This window comes from Metarhizium robertsii, assembly GCF_000187425.2.
Source record: "Metarhizium robertsii ARSEF 23 chromosome Unknown MAA_Scf_3, whole genome shotgun sequence".
Classification (NCBI taxonomy): Eukaryota; Fungi; Ascomycota; class Sordariomycetes; order Hypocreales; family Clavicipitaceae; genus Metarhizium; species Metarhizium robertsii.
The window spans coordinates 1,624,843-1,644,642 of record NW_011942171.1 but is presented as its reverse complement, the minus strand read 5'-3'; the positions used below and the strand labels follow the sequence as shown (position 1 = coordinate 1,644,642).

Sequence of the window (19,800 nt, the reverse complement as noted above, 5' to 3'; positions counted from 1 at the left end):
ATACATCCAATTCTGTTAATATTGGTTACAGAGGTGCCGTGCCGTGCTGAAATTGTTTGGATTTTGTGTTTGTCCAGCGCTGTAAGCCCGCCGACCTAAGGCTTGCGGCAGGAGCCACCATGGTATATTCATTCCAAATCTTGGGGTCGAGCTCATGGGACGATTCTGCTTATTCCTTTTGCGAATTGTATGGCCCGGGCGTGCTAAACTCGAGCAACTGCCTCATTGCATTTACTGTCGTCTCACCACTGATCCTCAACTGGCCACCGCGCGCTCTCAGGACTAGCGTCTCGGCCGACAGGATGCCAGGTGCTGTCCTTGTCGCGGGTTCAAGGTTGTCAATGGTTGTTGAGGACTCGCGTCACGCCTCGCTAGTTATCTTCTCGACTCAAGAATGGCCCCGTCTCAAATACTCTCTGTGAAGCGGAGTGCCCAACGTCCAATGGCATCGCGGACAGCGGCCAAATCTGGACCAAGTAGTATGTGTATACATACGACGCGGCGGTACCAGGATGCAAGGACAAAAAGTAACTTAATCTGCTACGTATACCCTGAGCAACCCCTCCTTTGCTCAAGCCGAGTGATGCATACAAAAAGAGCCCGGCACTATCCAGCCTAGAATTGACGACCTATCCGACCATCACCCGCATCTAGTCTGTAATGCTTAAACAAGACGGTATTGTTCGCTCGTTCGAGCCTCCCCCGCTTGCGCTCCTCCACCCTGCGCTGTGCTCTATCACCCGCCACCCGCAGCCTCGACAGCTGCGCGGCAAGCAGTGCCTCGCTGCCACACGTACGCACAACCCGGCCGTTTCCGCCCCCTCCCCGCCGCCGGGCGACAACGGCAAGACTAGTAGTAGTATTCGGACACGTCTCCGAGCGCGAGGCGACGGGGTCCAGCGCCCGGCCCGGCATCGACTCCGGTCGCCTCGCGGCCCGAGGCTCATGGGCGTCGAGGCTCCCCCGGCGACAGACGAGCTTTCCTGACGGCAGGCGCACCGGCACGTCCGCGCCGCGCCGCACCCGCTCGGCCACGGCATTCCCACACTGCGGCATCTCGTAGAGGGCCCCGGTGGCGGGGGACACGTCGAAGCGGCAGTGCCCCTTGGCCAGCATGTGGTGCTGGGCGCCGCTGGCGGTGGTCCGCCGCGCGCCGCAGCATATGCACTCCCGGTGGCGGTAAATAACAAAGTGCAGGTGCCGCACGACCGTCTCGGGCTCGACGGCCAGGCGGTCCCGGAACGGCACACTGAAGCCGTGCGCCGCGGCCATGTGTGCCATGTTGTCGCCCAGCGCGGCCGACTCTTGCGCGCAGAAGAGGCACTGTCCGGGATCGAATTCCGGCACTGGTGGCTCGTCTTCCGTGTCACTGTCACTGTCCCTGTCGGCGTTTTGGTCTTGGCCAACGCCGACTTTTGGCTCGTGCGACTTGCGAGTGTGTGGTGGTGCGGCGCATTTCTCACCCGGCTTTGTTGAACGGGGGGATGGCGGCGGCGGCGATGTGGCACAGCCTGGTTGAGCTACCTTGATTCGAAGTTTATAGACACTGCCCCAGAGGGATTAGATTCAAAAAAAAAAAAAATTAAACAAAAAAATTATTGGAGCCGAAGGAGCAAAAGGGGGAAAACGTACTGCCCGTCGCTTTTGACATGGGCTCGCCACGTTTGTAGACCGAGCAATTGCACGTTGCAGAGCCTGCAGAGGGACGGGGCTTGCGCAACGGTCAGGGGCAGCTGGTCCACGACAACGCCGGTGTTTGTGTCTGTCATGCTGGCTGTGTGTTCGGATATGGACGGTGTAGGCGTAGCGTTGCGAGTATTGAAGCTTAGTAGAGACGGTGTCGTTGTCGACGAGATTGTTGCGTCTGTGTTCATGTCAACTCTGCCTCCGTGATGGGCAAGAGCGACGGACAATTATATAAGTCAACTTGCTGAAAGTATCGGTTCGCACGTTAGCCAAGGCGGGTTACCGATTCGTCCGGTCCAGGTCCCCCGTTTCGGCGGCGCGCATTTCCATTCTGGGCCAACAGTGTGACTCACGAGCCAGTATGTATACTAATTGACGAGTCTCAGGAGCCGGTCCTGCAGTCAATTCGTTGCGATGCGGGGAGCTTCCTCGCTTTCTACAGAGTAGCTCTCTCGTTTCTTGCCTCCTGCTTCCGAGCGGAGGCTGGACGCGGCGCGGCCCCACTTGACTCTGCCCCTTTCGGACTGAGCCACTATGAGTCGAAGTGACTGCTCCGTCCTCTTTTTGAAAGTTGACTCACCAAGGCGTATCTCAAGGTCAGCTGTAGATGGTCAGCTGTAGATGGTCCTTGTGCGGGTAGACATGGCAGTGAACCCCTTGAGCAATCCAACGCTATTAAAGTAGTAAACTACATGTGGTACAGCAGCGTTAAAAATGAAGCAATGGGACTCGGCACCGGCATCCCCGCACCCCCGATCCGCTCTATGTACATTCGGCGGCTAAAACTGGGGCCGGCAACACGGAAGCAGCTTGGGAGACGTACGTACGCCCAGTCGTGCCCCGGCCCGCACTCATCGTTTTGCTAACAAACTTAGTCGCCCGACGGCAGCCAATGTGAGGCTACGCCTTTAACCACCGCCTTTGACATCATCCACGCCTCCAACGGGCGACATGCATGCTCATTACAAATCACGCAATTGAGGATGAATTCCCCCGCTCAATGATCTCGTTTCTCGCTGCTAGTTTCCTTGGCCGTCAATATCACACAGACTCACAGAATGACAGCACAATAGTCGCGAACCAACGGGCAAAAATGGCAAGCATCACTCCATTCAAGATTGACGTCCCCGACGCCGCCATCACGAAGCTGAAAGCCAAGTTGGAACTGTCTGATCTCCCCGACGAGGTTGACTTCTCCAATGACTGGAACTACGGAGCGCCCCGAGACGACATCCTCCGCCTCACCAAGTACTGGAAAGACGGCTACGACTGGCGCGCCCACGAGGCCAAACTCAACGCCGAGCTGCCGCAGTTCAAGACGACCATACACGTAGACGGCTTCGGAAGCCTCCGTGTTCACTTTGTGCACAAGCCGAGCCCGAGGCCAGGGAGCATCCCGCTCCTCTTCTGCCACGGATGTACGTGCGGCCCGTCTCGTCGGCGTCCACGACTCTCGCAAGCCCGTCAAGTGGCCAACTAACCCCCCCTACAGGGCCGGGCCATTTCGCAGAAGTCGCCAAGATCCTACCGCTCCTCACAGACGCCCCGGACGGGCCGTCGTTCCACGTCGTCGCCCCGTCTCTCCCCAACTTTGGCTTCTCAGAGGGCGTCCGCAAGAAGGGCTTCAGCATCCCGCAGTACGCAGAGACGCTGCACAAGGTCATGCTCAGCCTCGGATACAACAAATACGGTATCCAACCAAAAAAGAGCGCAAACTCGCCATGTAAAGTAAACAATCCCACTAACAAATGCAATAGTCACCCAAGGCGGCGACTGGGGCTTCATCATCACGCGCCTCATTGGCCTGCAATACCCGTCGTCCTGCCTCGCCTCCCACGTCAACTTTATCCGGGCGCAAAGCCCCCCCGCCCTGCTGACCTCTCCCCTCCTGTACCTGCGGCACCTGCTGACGCCGTACACGGCCGTCGAGGCCGCGTTCCTCGAGCGCACCCGCTGGTTCCGGACAGAAGGGTCCGGGTACAACGCGGAGCAGAGCACGCGCCCGTCCACCGTTGGCGTCGCGCTCGCCGACCCCGTCGCCCTCCTGGCCTGGGTGTACGAGAAGCTGCACGACTGGACCGACGGGTACCCCTGGACCGACGACGAGGTGCTCACCTGGGTGTGCGTGTACCAATTCTCGGCGGCGGGCGCGGCGGCCAGCGTGCGCATCTACTACGAGTCCAAGCACGCCGAGGTGGCGAGGACGCAGCGCGGGTTCGGATACGTGCCGGGCGTGCCGTTGGGGTTGTCGTATTTCCCGAGGGACCTGGTTCTGCCGCCGAGGACGTGGGGGCGCGCCTTGGGACCCGTGGTGTTTGAGCGTGTTCACGACGAGGGGGGGCATTTCGCGGCCTACGAGAGGCCCGAGGCGTTGGTGGCCGATTTGAGGGCCATGTTTGAGGGGGGCGCGAAGCACGTCGCCGAGCGTTTTGTTTAGGTTGGGCTGGGCGGTTCGGTGTGGTTGAGATGCTGTCGAGAGAGGAAGGGGACGCCGGGTCAACGATGCGGTTCTTGATGGGGAATCAGAGTCCCGGTAAAGAGGAGGCACCAAATGGTGTTGGAGTGGATAGCGAGTCTCTGGCGGTGAATCCTACGACTTGAGTGGGATGTCCAAGCCTTTCTCCTCGTGCGAGATGCGCTGGTAGGATGAGATATATGCTAAAATATTAGATATTTACTCCTGGTTCAGCAAGAATATCACTTGCCCCTGTAGGATCTACATCACTCTCTGTTTGAATCAATGAAACTTGCAATATTTTTACCACTTCGGACGAAACTCGGTGGAGTTGCCCTCCCGATGAAAAATGAATGGGTCAAATTGCAGAGTATTCCCATGGATGTTTGAGGATTCGGATATGGATATCACGGAACCGAGTCCAAATATCGTCGACGCTTGTTTACAAATTTCGGTCGAAGAATCAAGAAGACACGGGTAATAATTCACATTGAATGTATTTACACTGGAAAATGGCTCTAGATAAGTTGTCCTGTGAAACGATGTGCATGGCTCTGTTGACGATGCTTATAGCCAGACCAAGGGTATACCGCGTGTCTTTATTGCGACAAAAATCGAACAGATAAATGCGTACATACCAATTTAATACAATATCCCCATCATAAAAATGACGAGCATTATTCTCCCTGATCCGAATAAATTCCCCCGTGTTAAGCTTCAACATCGTGACTGTGGGCTGTGGTAGGTCTGCAGGGTAGCAAGCAGTCACCACAAATCCACGCCATGTTAGGGACTGCGCAGGCAACCCTGGACGGAAGACGGAATCTAGCCACAAGATCTTGCTGATACTTTCCAAGAAACAGCACTACGGAATAAATGCCAAATAACAAGAGCATCCCAACTCAAAATTATAGTCGAGTAAACCGATGACGCGTGGAGCAATCGCTGACCCATGACCCCACTATATGGACCGACGACGCCACAGCCTTGTACAGCGGCGGTGCTCAGCCACCAGTTGCTCAAAAACCCGCCACCAAACAGATTCAACTTCACGATTCGGCATCATCGCAATCGCAGCGATCAACCCATCATCGAGGAGAGCCAACGCCCGCGCCGACGCGAACGCAAACCACGCTCCCCGCCAAGCCCAGCACCGTGCATACACACAGCGCAACGCCGAGGCATCAGCCATGCCGCCCAAGCAGCCTACGAACTGGCGCCTCTGGACCAAAGTCCTAGTCGGGTACCTCGCTCCCCGTGAAGCGGAATCATGCTGCGCACACGGCTAACACGGCGACCGCAGCGGTGTAGCAATCAGCGTGGGAGGACCCCTACTGACCATGAGACTCACGCCGACCGAGGACGAGCTGCGCGCAAAGTACAACCCGGATCTGCTCAAGAAGAGCATCGAGACGAGGGAGGAGCGACAGCAAGAATTCGATGATTTCGTGACGAGGCTGAAGGAGTATTCCAAATCGGATAAACCGAGTTAGTCGTCCGCGCCCCCTTGCCGAGCTCACGCACATGATCTCCCCCCCTCCCCGCTCCCTCCTCTACCTTTTACCTTTCTTGCGGCAGGGTTGTTTTGGAAGAGGGAAGGTGACGTGACCATATCCCTGGGAACCAAGAGAGCTAACGGGTGCGTGTTTTTACCCAATCTAGTCTGGATCGTGGTCAAGGAGGAGGAAGAGAGGCGCAAAAAGGCCGTGCTGGAAGCGGCCAAGGTGCAGCAGAAAGAGGCGGATGCTCGCCGGGAAGAAATGCGACGCGAGGCCGGCCTGGGCTCCAAGTAAAAAAAAATCAAAAAAAAATCTGCAGACTGGGATCCCACAGAGGTCGCTGTGCTAGGGGATGAATGGTACGCAAAAACGTGGGAGCACAGACGAGGCTCGGCTCGTCCAGAGGCAATATTTGGGGGGAAAATGAACGGGGATTGATTTTGTGTACAACAGCGGAAAGGCTGCCGGGGGTGCGGAACTTTTCATGCAGGAATACGGTCAGGATGCACTGCTCATCCATGTACAACTACTTGCCTTGTTATTTCCAAGTGTACGATTATTAGCAAAGACTGCCAAGGCATATAAGAGGTAGGAGGACCTTTTGCAAAACTGTTAGTAATAGTGCCAATGCGAACGGGTCGAGACGAGACAGGTTGGGGAAATGGTTTCTGGGGTAAACATGCGGAGGCGGGCTCAGGCGGCAATCTCGACTTTGACATGCCAATACGACTTTAGATCTACCCCGTATTGGGGGTATACTCAGTATTCAACCAGCAAAAGAAGAGTGCCATGTTGGGCTTTCTCTGCCATTGAGAGAGAGAGAGAGAGAGAGCAGTGAGCACATGAGCCGTGACCAGGGCGAACTGACCATTCTCTCATTGAGCCGAGCTCATGGAATCGACACGGTTGGCCTCTGCGGTGGCTGTTGCCGAGTCCACTCATCCGTGTAACATACGTATCAGACGTGGCGTCTCACCGCAGCGAATGTCCAGTATCTGAGGAACTTGTGTTGCCCGTATGGCAGGGACAGGACATTTAGTGAGCCATGTTAATTGATCGTGTCTGGTGGCAAGAACCAAGACCAACGTGGCGCGGCCCGATGGCTTTGCTGCCAAAAAACCGGCTCGACTATCGGCGTACCCATGATCTTTGCCCCCTTGCCACAATAAACGCCGTGTGCATGTCGATGTCCAGATCGGAAGAGTCCCTCGATTTTGGCATGGCCGCATTGTGCCACACCAACCACCTTGCGCCCCTCTCCGCATCAAGCGACAATGTTCCGTCTCTAGTCTTGGCAGCAGACAAAAAGTTCCCCAAACAGCGTGAACCAACTGATAGTAGTACTAGTACCAACGACAAACGGCCCTCTTGGCAGACGGTCGTCGTATCTTCCTGGTGGCTACTTGCGGTTGTGGAGTAGTAGTAGTCGATATTGACAATTCACCAATCCCGACAGATGGCTGATGGTCCAACGAGATAACCGGTCAAATCTAGCCACGTCTTTCATCGTCTTTGCCTGTTGTTCCTCGCCCTCCTTTCTGATGTCCCCGTGCGGATTGGCCACCACCTGACCTCATCTGGTCGGGGTCTGGATCTCATTCGTCGGGATGGCACTATACCAGATCCAGGCGGCAAGACGCCGAGTGCTACGGCCGAGGCGCTTCAATCATCACCAATCCTTGCACATACGGCGCAACGTTGGCCATCCGGCCGTGACTGCTAGTGGTCGACTCGTCCCTGCCGTAAACACCTTAATTCCAAGTATGATTGTGCATACGCGCTAGCTTGATTGAGGAATTTGCCATGTCCATGGCAATGACGAAGCTGGGGGAACTGGTGAACTGGTGAACTGATGAACTGATGAACGGCAGAATTGCTCTCAACGGGCTCGTTTTGGTCTGCAGCCACAGGCGTGTATCACGCAATTATTGTGTAGAGTTTATGCATGCCCGGCATCCGCCAGCCGACTTGGCAGCACTTGCTTGGCGATGCCTAGCAACGCCCAGAAACGCCCAGAGATCCGTGGCAAGCCATGGCGCCTGATTGTCGACACCCGATAGTAATGACCATCTGGAATCTTGAGACCGAGCCTTCATCAACACTGGGCCACGAGAAGCCTGCGCTGCGTGATTACGGCGTTGGCATTTGCAGGAGACATAGAGCTATCGACATTTGGTAGGGAAGCACCCCCTGCGGACCGAGCTTCATTCGTACTGTACAACGTAATAGTAGTACTAGTAGCTGCGGATCTGGGTGGTGAGTTGCGTACATACATATAAAATTAGCAATTACTCTGGTCATGTGTCTCACGCTTGTTCTAATGTTTAATGCTTCATCGAAATAAGCACTGACTGAATTGGGTTGTGCAGGCTGCCGGTGTCCGAGAGGAGCTCGTGACAATTATCAGCTGTCCCGTCTTGAGCGTCGACCAGGGGCCATGATATGAGGGAAGATAGCCGTATGTATACTAGGACGTGCATCAGGTTAAAACACCATTGTTTCCTGCCAGATACTGATCAAAGGACCTGCCAAGATCAACTAGAGGCATCCATGTTGGAATGAAGGAGGAGAAGAGAGAGCCCTGATCCCCACTGGCCCGGTCGCTTGTACTCCGTCCTCCGTATGATTTAAAAAGGCCAGTTAAAGTTGCACGCGACAAGCCCCAAACTGCCCGTCTGTGTCTGCGACAGAACAAAAGTTCTCTAGGGTCCAGTATGAGCTAGCATCCCCGATATGACCTGGGGAACCATGACTAGCGGATTGGCTTTCCAACAGCCGCTCAAGTGCTCCGACCTCTGCCTGCCGCTTCGAGGCTAGCTGGCTGCGCTGCTATCAATGGTGTCTCCAGGGCCCCTTCGATTGGTGACGAAGTTAGTGAGACAAACACCATGAACACTCGATATCCGTGCATCGAGGTCAGTTGGTGAATTGCAGCGACAGCCAGGTGCACGGCTCATGGCTGTAGCTTCAAGCACAATGGCCCCCCCCTTCAATCTGCGTGAGGGTCTCGTTTTGCATCGGTGGTAAAGAAAGCCTCTCGAGCTCGTCCCTCTTTTCCTGCACCGAGTTTTCTTGCTGCGACCGTGTTGGCTGCAGCCTTAAAGTTAACCTTTGTATAACATGGAACATTTCGTCTGGCATACACTGTCAACTACCTAGGGAGTTCGGTATGCCTTGTGCTTCACCGCATCCGACCAACCTTTTGGCGATGTGACGAGACATGTCGCAGCTCATCACCCGCTGTCGAAATAGCCCACAGACCACCTCTTCAACTGCGGCGAAAAGAGACCAAGAAGGATGAAAAAGATGTAATTGCATTGTATGTTTCGCCAGGTAGCCAGCAATGCCAACGGCAAGCTCCATCTTGCTTATCCCGTGCCCACGATAGCAAAACATCAATTTGTTTCGTGCTATGGAGACTCTGACACTGGGTATCCGATGCATGTCTGTCCATGATTGGGCACCGTCATTCTTCCAGCCAGTAATAATAGGTTGGAGGCGGCAATCCTAGCTCAACTCTCAAGGCTGGCAAAAGATCCTCACAGTTCAGATAAGAAAGCCGCTAGTACTCCGGAATGGAAGCATCCACTCACACCAAACTCTCTAGGCCGACCTGATTGCCTGGATGAGCGGCCCCCCTGGCTAGATTGCTGCGAAACAATATCGGGGAGCCTTCGGGAAGACTCTTATGACGTTGGCCATGGTGTTGTGAAATCGGCTTGTCATCATAGGCCAATTCGAGCCATATTACTCCGTACCCCGTGCTCCGATTTGTATTGATTTCGCCGAGTGAGAATGTGGCTTTCGTCGTGTCTCTGGTCGGTACTGGTAAAAGGCCTGGCGTATGTAGTTCATACTGAGCAAGCAACCGGCTGCAATGTCGCATGAATAATGATATCAATGCCAACAGACCAGGGCGCGCAGGCCGACTATTAGCAACGAGCAACAGAGCAACTCGAACAGACCCCTCTAAAGGCGTACAACATGTGTCAAAATGAATCCATGACGCCCTACCGAGTTGTACAGCCACGAGAATAGCAGTAGTAGACAAGATGCCTCTCAGCTGCGAAATAGCTCCGCGGCTGTATTAGGCAGGTCGGCGTGCCATATTCCAATCATAATGTTTCCGTCTGCTTTGGGCTGGAACAGAGACCAACATTGAACGTTCGGTCAGAGCTGGGGGCGCCGAGGCCGCTGTGGAAGCGGGGTGCCACATGGGCTCATCCCGCCTTCTTTCGTACAAGGGCGTGAACTTTGAAGCTGTCGTGATGCGCACGCCAGGGTCTTCGTCCCTTGCCTCCAACATACCCCTACCTGCCGACAAACAATTGCCACCCACAATTCAGATGTGGCACACAGAGATACCGGAAACAGAGCTGGCCACCGACAATGTTCGAGACATGCAGAGGAGGGCATTGCTTCCGCCTGTCATGGGCCTATGGTTTGCCTGGTACTTATTAGCTCCAAAAACGGCGTCTGTCTCGGCTCTTGGCTCCTCATACCCGCACATGCTTCCCCGTTCCGAATCCGTGTGCGATGTTGCATCGTGTCCAAGGGCAATGTACCCCTACAACCGTCGTCCTGTTTCTGCTCTCGGTCGGCTATGAATGCTGGAAGCAAGGGTGCGGCGGTCTGTGGAGGATGAACGGTGTCATCTTTGTGCTGGCGCTCGCTTGAGCAGATGTCGTGCTCCCGAGTCCCGTCTCTTTCTGGGATATAAACTCCAGCGCCCCTCGCTCTTTCCCTCCTTGTTTTTGCCTACCTCTGTGCATTGGCATTTCCGTGTCCGTCTTGCATCTAGTCTGGTCCAAGTCACTGGTGCAGGCATAAGAAGTGGCAACCATGGGCCTCAAGGAACGCTTCGGTATCAAGTCGACTGAGACTACGGGTGAGACAACTGGCGCCGATGTCCTCCCCAACACTGAAGGCACCGAGCGCGAGCTGCGCCGATTCAGACGCCAGCATCAGTGGGATCCCTTCCTGGACATTGACAAGCTCGACAACATTGATGATGCCCTCGCCTCTGGCAATGCCGAGAAGGAGGCTGCTATTGATGAGTCTCTGATTCAGGAGGATTCGCCTTACCCAGAGGTCCGCAACTCGGTAAGTACAAGTATCATGGACTGTTCAATTGGCTCGCCTGAGCGTTATATCGCTCCCAGACGAGCCCAAAATGTGGTTGAATGGGCTAACAAGGCTTGACCACAGGTTCCTCCCACTGACATTGATGTCCCTGTCAACACTCTTCGAGCTTGGACTATTGGAGCTACTCTCTGCACCGTTGTTGCTGCTTGCAACGTCTTGCTTAGCATGCGTCGTACTCCCATATCCATCTCGTCTACCGTCGTTCAGCTTATCGCCTATCCGTAAGTCCTGATGCCACTACATTCATGTCAGTCTAGTCTCGCCCATGTCCTAACTTTTTACCCCAGGCTTGGTTGCGGCTGGGCCAAGTTCATGCCTGCCAAGACGTTCAAAGTATTCGGTCGCACTCTCGAGCTCAACCCTGGCCCTTTCAATACCAAGGAGCATACGATTATCACCATGATGACTGCGGCGGGCAGCTCTCTTAGCTACGCCATCGACATTCTCCTTGCACAGGAAATCTTTTACAAGCAGGAATTCAAGTAGGGTTTAGCCCGGCCAGCTCCTCAATATTTTACTATTTGCTAATATGTTAAATATAGGTGGGGTTTCCAAATTCTTCTCATGCTTTCAACCCAAGCTATGGGCTTCGGTGTTGCTGGCATTGCTCGAAGATTCCTCATCTGGCCATCGTCAATGGTTTGGCCGGCTACGCTCATTACCTGCACAGTCATGTACTCGCTTCATGATCATCGCCCGTCCGATCCCTCTGCCACCAATGGGTGGAAGATTGGTCGTTATAGCTTCTTCCTCCTTGTCGCGGGCTGCACCTTTCTTTGGGAATGGTTCCCTCTAGTCATTGCTCCTTTTCTGAGCTATTTTATGTGGCCTACTTGGATTGCCCCGAATAATGTTGTTGTTAACCAAATTTTCGGTGGCAATACTGGTTTCGGTCTTATGCCGATGTCTCTTGACTGGGCCACCGTGACCGCTTTCTTAAGCTCACCGCTACAGACTCCCGCTTTTGCCATTCTTAATGTCTGTGCTGGCATTTGCCTCATGACCATAGGTGCGGCCGGCCTTGCGTTTGCTGGTCCCGAGTACTACCGATACCTCCCTATTAGCGCCAACAAAAACTTTGACAGATTTGCCAAGTCCTATAACACGAGCCGTATCCTTGCTCCGGACTTCACTGTTAACGAGACGGCTTACCAGCAATACTCACCTATTCTCCTCGGCCCTACCTTTTCCCTTTCTTATGGGTTAGGCTTTGCTGCACTTATGTCTACTATTATGCATATCATCCTCTTTTATGGACGGGATGTATGGAACCGGGCCAAAAACTCGCAACACGATGAGCCTGACGTGCATATGAAGCTTATGCGCAAGTACAAGGAAGCTCCTGAATGGTGGTTCATGTGTATTTTTGCGGTCAGCTTCGCCTTTGGTATGATTGCCTGCCAAGTCTGGGATACTCACTTACCCTGGTGGGCGTATATTGTGTGTATTCTTATTGGCGCTGTCCTCTTTATCCCGATTGGCATGGTTCAGGCCATCACCAACCAGCAAACCGGCTTGAACATCATTACAGAGATGATTATTGGATACATGATGCCCGGTCGCCCCGTGGCCATGATGCTCTTCAAGAGTTACGGTTACATGTTGTCATACAACGGGCTAAACTACATTTCTGATATGAAGGTTGGCCACTATATGAAGATTCCTCCCCGCAGCATGTTTGCTGCTCAGGCTTTCGCTGTTATCTGGCTCTCATTTGTTCAGATTTCTGCTTATAACTTCCTTCGGGGTAACATCAGTGAGATTTGCACAGAAACCCAGAAGCAAGGTCTGACCTGTCCTGGTGCGCGAACTTTCTATAACGCGAGTGTTATCTGGGGAGTCATTGGCCCCAAGAAGGTCTTTGGTGCCGGTGGAATGTGAGTATTTGCACTTGCAAAATTCTTTATTCATGCTAATTTACGGTGTAGATATTCTTGGACAAACTGGTTCTGGTTCATTGGTTTTATTTGCCCTGTGATCCAGTATCTGATTGCCCGAAGATACCCTCGCAGCTGGGCACGCTACGTCATCACTCCTGCTCTTTTCGGTGCTGCCGGAATGATTCCCCCTGCCACCCTCTACTTCCTCTTCCAGTGGGTCATTGTTGGTCTCATCTTCAACCTTTTCATCCGCAGGGCTTTCTTTGGATGGTGGAGTCGTTACACTTATGCTTTATCTGGTGCCCTTGACATCGGCACTGCTCTCTGCACTGTCATTACCGGCCTTGGTCTTGGTCTAAGCGAGACTGAGTTCCCCGAATGGTGGGGTACCACCGTCTGGCAAGAAACCTTGGATGCCCAAGGCAAAGCCGTGACAAGGCAGTTCATCCAAAATGTGACTAAACCACTCGGCCCTGACACGTGGTAGGCGAGGGAGGTGCAACACGAAGAAAGAGATGTTGAAGTCCTCTAGGGGGGTATATCCATACCCGTTAATGCGTATATGATGTAGATACCGAGCAGTGCTGTGTATCAGCAAGTTGAATATATTGAATTCACCCAGAAGCAGAGTACTGCATGAAAGCGTAAAACGTGAGAACAATCATGAATGTTGCTGGAATAATTCATGAATCACCCACCTTATGAGAACATAGAGTTATGGCCATGGACCTATGTTGATGTACGGAACTGCTGCATTGCACACCTGACTGTGGTAATTCTCCCAAACGAACCGAGTGAATATGCCATGTGCTGCAGGGACCCATGACTTGCTATATAATGGGCCTTGATGCGACATTCCCTTTGGACTATAATCAAAAATAACGAGGCAGGGCTTCTACTCCGGACAGCATTGTAAGTGGTCTTGGATGGTGGTCATGTAACTGTTACTACTCCGTACAGAATACGGAGTACTGTGCTGACAGTTGGCCACGTCCGGGCTAGCTAGCCCCAGATTTCTGGCCAGCCTCCAACAACCGTGGCGTTGAGCGCCGGTGGGGCCTCCTGCTCGGGCAATACATTTTCCACACGCGAAAACTCTTGGCACGCACAAAAACGACTCTTACTTTGCTCCATCACCAATCCATGCCGTCGGCGACAAATCAGCCTCTTTGACGCAACCCCTCATCTTTTTTCGGTGCGTAGTGACTCTCCCAACCGATGTTGTAGCTCGGCCTTTTTCATCCCGACGTCGTCCGGCTGATCCTGTACTTGATCCTGGGCGCCGTGGGTGATTTTTGGGATACGTCTTGAGCTGACGAGCCGACGGGCGAATATAGTTTCTCCTCCGCTTCCTTCATAACCTCTCAACATGGCTGACGTCCAGGAGCGCCTCAAGAAGCTTGGCCAGGCTGGCCGTATCGGTGAGTGGACTGCTAGACGGGGGGAATTCAATTCCTGGAGAGGGGTGATGGGAAATTCTGGAGATTGCTAACTCGCCTACGTAGGGTAAGTTCTCACCGCATATCTGACGAATGGCATGATGTTACGCTAGTTGAAATTCCAACGATCGACTCACCGACCGAAGCTAATCAACCGCTTGCTTTTTACAATATGCAGTGGCAAAGGTACTCCCCGAAGAAAGGTCAAGCGTGCGCCCGCTCGATCCGGCGCCGACGACAAGAAGCTCCAGCAGACCTTGAAGAAGCTGAACACTCAGCCCATCCAGGCAATTGAGGAGGTCAACATGTTCAAGTCGGATGGCAATGTCATTCACTTCTCTGCTCCCAAGGGTGCGTACATATACTTGAATCCAGGGCCGGAAAACGGAGCACAAGATCTCCTGCTGACACCTCGCCCTTGCGTATAGTCCACGCCGCTGTCCCCTCCAACACCTTCGCTATCTACGGTAATGGAGAGGACAAGGAGCTCACTGAGCTTGTCCCCGGCATCCTGAACCAGCTGGGCCCAGACTCTCTCGCTTCCCTCCGCAAGCTCGCCGAGAGCTACCAGAATATGCAGAAGGCCGAGAAGGGTGAGGACGACGACGAGATCCCCGACCTCGTTGAGGGCGAGAATTTCGAGAGCAAGGTTGAGTAAATTGATCTTATGAAGAGTCCCTCTCCAGCACGAACATTGTTTGATGACCAACGGGAAAGAGGAGGGGATGGGGTTTAGTACAAGATGGAAACTGGCTAGGGTGGCGTATTCTTGCGAAATGAAGTGCCGTCAGGCTGGCCTTGGAATGAAGTACTTGGTGCTTGGTGATTTTTATTTCAATTGGGTTTACTCTGGTTTGCTTTCTTCTCATCGTGGAAAGGACCCCAATTACATATTTTCTGCCTGTTGCAGGAAATTTGTCTGCGACGTTTTGCCAATGTTCTTGTCTATTACGTGGAAAGAAAAAGGAGTTGTTGCAAGAACTGTCGGGACATGAGGAGTGTGGCGGCGGATGTAAGCGACACGGGAGCGTGAAAGCTGTCTTTAGCAGGTTCGGGTTCGGACAAAGACCCCAACCGCATCTAGGGAAAATGCCAAATCTTTAATGATGTAAACAATATTCTCCAATATCCGCCAGTGCTCTTTGCCCCTGGCTTTGTTGTTTTCAAGCACCGGTACAGATGGAGAAATTTGAGTCGCCTAGATTTGGAATCCAGCCGGCCAAAGCAGTTGTCCGAACGTGTTGCTTGACATGTCGCCTATCCGCTAGCAACTCTCCGTTCTTGACGTCTTGGTAGGTCTTGGAGCTCAGAAGCTGCTTTATACCACCGTAGCCATTCAAACTGTTGGATACCTCTCTGGCTGCTAACCACAATTGTCTCCTAGACATCTTACTGGCGCCCTTGACATCGAAAGGCTTCCTCCCTTGAATAACACCACCCAATATCGTCTCTTCCACACCTGTGGCGGACCACGCAGCCGCAATGTTACTTGGCGCAATGCTTTCAGACCTTTCTCTTATTGTCTTCCTCGAAAGCTCAAACTCTTCATCAGTAGTCTCGACTGTGAACGGACGAAACTGGTAGCCCCCGGGCCAAGATGCATTCATCAAATTGTTCATACGTTCCGAAAATGCCCTTTGGCAGCCCGTAGCTGAGTATTGAGACCCTGGCAGCACAAGCGTGTCAATATAAGCGCTGGAAGTATCGATAAAGAGAGATGTCAGTGATGAGAGAAGCGATGTGCATTGTTTGAGTGTGATTTTGTCGGAACAGGACTTGGATAAGGTTGGAGGAGCGTCGCCACGCGCGGGCTTGCGTCGAACAACGCCCAGTTGGGAGAAATAGGCTCGACCTGGAAGCGATGTCGCAATTGCATCTGATTCTGTTGTCACGGGTGACGGCGGGATATCCCACGGCGATGCGTCGTCTTGAGCTGCCATTATCAACTCCATGCTTGCATCTCCACCTGGTGAAGCAATTAGACCCTTATGTAAGATTTGACCACAATACGAAGAGCATACAGGGTGCTTCAGAGCAGTACATGTGAAGCTTCAAACCGTCTCTGATGCGGAACGGTTTAGGCTCATGCGAGCCGCAGGCTTGCAGAATGGAAGCAGACTTCCCCTGCTGTAAAGTGTTGCACTCGTCTATGAGAAATCGGTTGAAAGCCCTGATAGCGAGGACCTCGGCATGCCAATCGTGAATCGCATTACCATCTGCTTCATGAAGTTTGGACGCCGGAAGACACTTCATGCCTGTGCTAAGTGGTAAAGTTCTTTAGTGATTTACGGTTTTCAGTTGCACCCCCATCTGAAAGGCACTTACGCCAAAGCTAAACAGGCCCATTTCCCATCTTGTTCGGCGACAATGCCACTCAGCGGAACCCATTCGTGCAATCCATTATTTCGGACTGTAGGCTTTCGCTTTGCTGGTAGCTTTTGGAACTGCGATATGACGGTTCGCGCGATGACATTCGCTCGTGAGGTCGTTGTCATTTAAGAGCAAATAGTGGCTCATCTCATAGAGCCTACAATCTCAAACTACAAAAGAAGAAATTAAAGCTGGATATCCTCGTCAAATTCTCAAGATATATGAGTTTCATCTCACAAGGTCCCATGAAGCGACAAGGCCTTGGGACTCGATGCACTTTTGGCGGATTGAAGCCCTATTTGCCAATTGACCCAAACTGGGAAGCCAAATCCCCACAACGTCGCTTGCTAGTTACACACGTGACCCATCATGTGCCGCACAGTCACCCGATTTTAGCGCCTCGTCTGCCCTAGACCGATTAGTCATTATGGCACACACCTCCAATTCGAGAAATTGCCCGTATCACGCCGCTCAACTTTTGCCAACCCGCCAAATCTACGGTCCTCGACACATACACCTTGTCGCTATAAACCCACAACCGCGACAAGATGCGTACCTACGACGATACTTTCTCGGGCCAGAGAATTTACCCTGGCAAGGTACGACTTTTTTTGTCCTATTTTCCCTTTCGAGTACTCCCCGTCGTCATGGTTGTGTTTCCGGTCGCAAATTGGTTCCTTGACGGGCGAAAGCGATATAAAAGAGGGAAGAGGCAGTACAAGATGGACGTACGACGGATGTATTCGGATGTATACTGTTTGGACAAACGGAGTTCTTTTTATCGCGGACCGGAAAACATCATGACGAGGGGGAGTAGGGTACAATTCGGCAGACAGGTTTTGCTAACATGCCGTCCGATAGGGTAAAATCTACGTCCGTGGCGACAGCAAGGTGTTCCGATTCCAGAATGGCAAGTCGGAGTCACTGTTCCTGCAGCGAAAGAACCCTCGCCGCATCGCCTGGACTGTTCTGTACCGCCGACAGCACCGCAAGGGTATCTCTGAGGTACGATCCGACTACATCGACCGGCATACATGTTCCGAGACAGAACCGATATGACGTTGCTGTTCCTGATTCTGGGGCTATCTGCACATGAAAGGGGCATCAGCCAACCCAGGAGACGGCAACGGAGGCTCGGTGTCTTCGTCTGACGGGATATATGCCGGGATCTTGGCAGCACAGTTGAACCATTTGCTAATGCTAATGCCTTGTACAGGAAGTTGCCAAGAAGCGTACCCGCCGAACCGTCAAGGCCCAGCGTGCTATCGTCGGTGCCTCCCTCGATGTGATCAAGGAGCGACGCTCCATGCGCCCCGAGGCCAGAACTGCCGCCCGTGCCCAGGCTATCAAGGAGAGCAAGGAGAAGAAGAACGCTGCCGCTGCTGCCAAGAAGGCTGAGAAGGCCAAGACCGCTGCCGCCGCTGGCAAGGGCCAGACCCAGCGAAACGTCAGCAAGCAGGGTGCCAAGGGTGCACCAGTCAAGGTTGCCGCCCGAACTCGCTAAGCTAAGATATTGAAATTTGTCTTGCGGGGGTTTGGTGCAAAAAGCGGTATGAATTAAAGAGAAAACTGGAAGAGTGGTGGAGTATGTGGTTCTTGTGTCCTTTCCGGCCGGTTCTTCTACAAATTCTCGGGTGCATGGAATGCCATGGGTGCATTGGTAGTTGAGCAAATGACATACCTGTGCAATGATTCAAAGTCAAAACACTAGCTTCTCGTTCAATGCTGCATGCTTTGTGGTTCCTGGTGACTCGGTAATAGGTATAGGGTACAATAACGGGCAGCTATTTGGCACGAGGGGCATTTTGTTTGTACGGCTGCCAGTTTTACGCGGCAGGGGACACAGCTGGTCCAGGATGAAGTCAAAACACAGCCCAATGGCGACTCCAGAATATTCCACATAAATCGAGGTTATTGTCACGAAACGGAACCCGAACATTTCAATATTTGAAGTTCATCAGTTCCTCATTTCTAATCGTTAATCTAGTCTATTCTATCTGCAGCTGCTGAAAACGCGGCAGCCTAGTCCCGATCTATCGTAGGATTGAGTCTAATTTACAGGGCGGCCAAAACACCTTCAGCGCCAGTCTTCTCAATACCATTTGTCTCCTTCTCAGCATAGATGACCTTTCCCTGATTAATAACAATGGCGTAGCGAGAGGTGCGTTCGCCATCGTTCCAGCCAATGGACTTGCTAAAGCCAGGGTCCGAGACACAGAGGATGAAGTCGTCCTCGAGGTTGTGAGCCTTGCCCCATGCAGACATAACATAGGCGTCGTTGTAGGCAATCATGATGACCTGGTCGACACCCTTCGCCTTGAGAGCGTCGCGGTTGGCAATGTATGAGGGGAGGTGGGCAGACGAGCAGACGGGGGTGAAGGCGCCGGGGACGGAGACGAGCACGACCTTCTTCTTCTTGAATTCTAAGGACACCTGTTAGCAATTGATTCTTGATGTAGGGCTCATGGAGCTCGCTGCGGGAAGCATACCAGCACTGGCATCATAGGGTCCAGGAATGCCACATGTGTTGATGTCGTCGCCAGATGGCTCGATGTAAGAGAACTTTACACCCTCAGGGAAAGAATCGCCGACCTTGAGTCCAGACATGATGACGGTAATGGAGGGTGGAAGGTTTTGTTTTGACGTGTTTGAGCGACGATGTGTATGAAATTGAGTAGCATGAGACGAAAGCAAGAACGGCAGAGGGTTATTATATAATTGTCTATTGCCCCTCGGAGGGGCTGCGGTTTACGATTGAAGGGACCACAAACACCAGACGCCAACAGCCTTAACAGATGCATTAGCATTAGTCAGGGCAACAGGGCAACAGGCCCATAACAAAGGCTTCTGAGAAGCATTGACATTATATTCGACTGCCCAAGTGGCACTTGGAACAACTCAAGCTCCAATTAGCAAGAGGGGCCCGAAAATACGCAATGGTGCGCGGGAGAATTATTTGGAATTGCATGGTGGAGGCAGAGGGGCAGCTCAACGTGAGGAACGAGCCAGGGAGGGGCGGGGTTCCTTCCCACGTCACTGAGCTTCAGCTGGCGGTTGCCGGCGGAGTCTTGTATTTCTGCCGGCAGGAGCGGACTGAGCCGCCACGGATTTACTCAACGTAAGACTCCGTATCCGTCGTAGAGGAAACTCTTAAATATGCCTCCTCCAATTGTTACCACCAGCATGTTTTACTGTCATTTATTTCTTGTCCTTTGCTGCCGAGACGAGCATCCAATATCGGCGACTGCAAACGAGACTACGGTTGGTCGAAGATCAACATCAGTCAGTCCTCACTTATCAAGGAACCCGGATGGCCGGCTGTCATC

The 19,800-nt window shown here is 52.9% G+C and overlaps 8 protein-coding genes across 8 annotated transcripts; 5 read left to right on the top strand and 3 right to left on the bottom strand.

Annotated features, from left to right (window-relative positions):
* Positions 1 to 615: 615 nt before the first annotated feature.
* Positions 616 to 1,874, bottom strand: MAA_07363 (uncharacterized protein; the record flags this gene model as incomplete). The annotated part of the gene is made up of 2 exons (XM_007825361.2): positions 616 to 1,546; positions 1,633 to 1,874. 2 exons carry the CDS (start codon positions 1,872 to 1,874, stop codon positions 616 to 618), a joined length of 1,173 nt encoding a protein of 390 aa, XP_007823552.2.
* Positions 1,875 to 2,779: 905 nt separating this feature from the next.
* On the top strand, positions 2,780 to 4,123 carry MAA_07364 (epoxide hydrolase 1; the record flags this gene model as incomplete). The annotated part of the gene is made up of 3 exons (XM_007825362.1): positions 2,780 to 3,104; positions 3,179 to 3,376; positions 3,444 to 4,123. The coding sequence occupies 3 exons, from the start codon at positions 2,780 to 2,782 to the stop codon at positions 4,121 to 4,123; spliced, it is 1,203 nt and encodes a 400-aa protein (XP_007823553.1).
* Positions 4,124 to 5,106: 983 nt separating this feature from the next.
* On the top strand, positions 5,107 to 5,934 carry MAA_07365 (cbp4; the record flags this gene model as incomplete). The annotated part of the gene is made up of 3 exons (XM_007825363.2): positions 5,107 to 5,384; positions 5,445 to 5,629; positions 5,804 to 5,934. The coding sequence occupies 3 exons, from the start codon at positions 5,107 to 5,109 to the stop codon at positions 5,932 to 5,934; spliced, it is 594 nt and encodes a 197-aa protein (XP_007823554.2).
* Positions 5,935 to 10,482: 4,548 nt separating this feature from the next.
* Positions 10,483 to 13,152, top strand: MAA_07366 (small oligopeptide transporter, OPT family; the record flags this gene model as incomplete). Its single annotated transcript, XM_007825364.1, has 5 exons — positions 10,483 to 10,743; positions 10,849 to 11,006; positions 11,073 to 11,267; positions 11,328 to 12,662; positions 12,714 to 13,152. 5 exons carry the CDS (start codon positions 10,483 to 10,485, stop codon positions 13,150 to 13,152), a joined length of 2,388 nt encoding a protein of 795 aa, XP_007823555.1.
* Positions 13,153 to 14,034: 882 nt separating this feature from the next.
* On the top strand, positions 14,035 to 14,762 carry MAA_07367 (Nascent polypeptide-associated complex NAC; the record flags this gene model as incomplete). Its single annotated transcript, XM_007825365.1, has 3 exons — positions 14,035 to 14,086; positions 14,291 to 14,455; positions 14,533 to 14,762. The coding sequence occupies 3 exons, from the start codon at positions 14,035 to 14,037 to the stop codon at positions 14,760 to 14,762; spliced, it is 447 nt and encodes a 148-aa protein (XP_007823556.1).
* Positions 14,763 to 15,267: 505 nt separating this feature from the next.
* Positions 15,268 to 16,599, bottom strand: MAA_07368 (tRNA-specific adenosine deaminase; the record flags this gene model as incomplete). Its single annotated transcript, XM_007825366.1, has 3 exons — positions 15,268 to 16,070; positions 16,126 to 16,364; positions 16,430 to 16,599. 3 exons carry the CDS (start codon positions 16,597 to 16,599, stop codon positions 15,268 to 15,270), a joined length of 1,212 nt encoding a protein of 403 aa, XP_007823557.1.
* A 423-nt stretch (positions 16,600 to 17,022) lies between these two features.
* MAA_07369 (uncharacterized protein) lies at positions 17,023 to 17,978 on the top strand (the record flags this gene model as incomplete). The annotated part of the gene is made up of 3 exons (XM_007825367.1): positions 17,023 to 17,073; positions 17,336 to 17,479; positions 17,691 to 17,978. The coding sequence occupies 3 exons, from the start codon at positions 17,023 to 17,025 to the stop codon at positions 17,976 to 17,978; spliced, it is 483 nt and encodes a 160-aa protein (XP_007823558.1).
* A 551-nt stretch (positions 17,979 to 18,529) lies between these two features.
* MAA_07370 (Thioredoxin-like fold protein) lies at positions 18,530 to 19,081 on the bottom strand (the record flags this gene model as incomplete). Its single annotated transcript, XM_007825368.1, has 2 exons — positions 18,530 to 18,897; positions 18,964 to 19,081. The coding sequence occupies 2 exons, from the start codon at positions 19,079 to 19,081 to the stop codon at positions 18,530 to 18,532; spliced, it is 486 nt and encodes a 161-aa protein (XP_007823559.1).
* Positions 19,082 to 19,800: the final 719 nt, after the last annotated feature.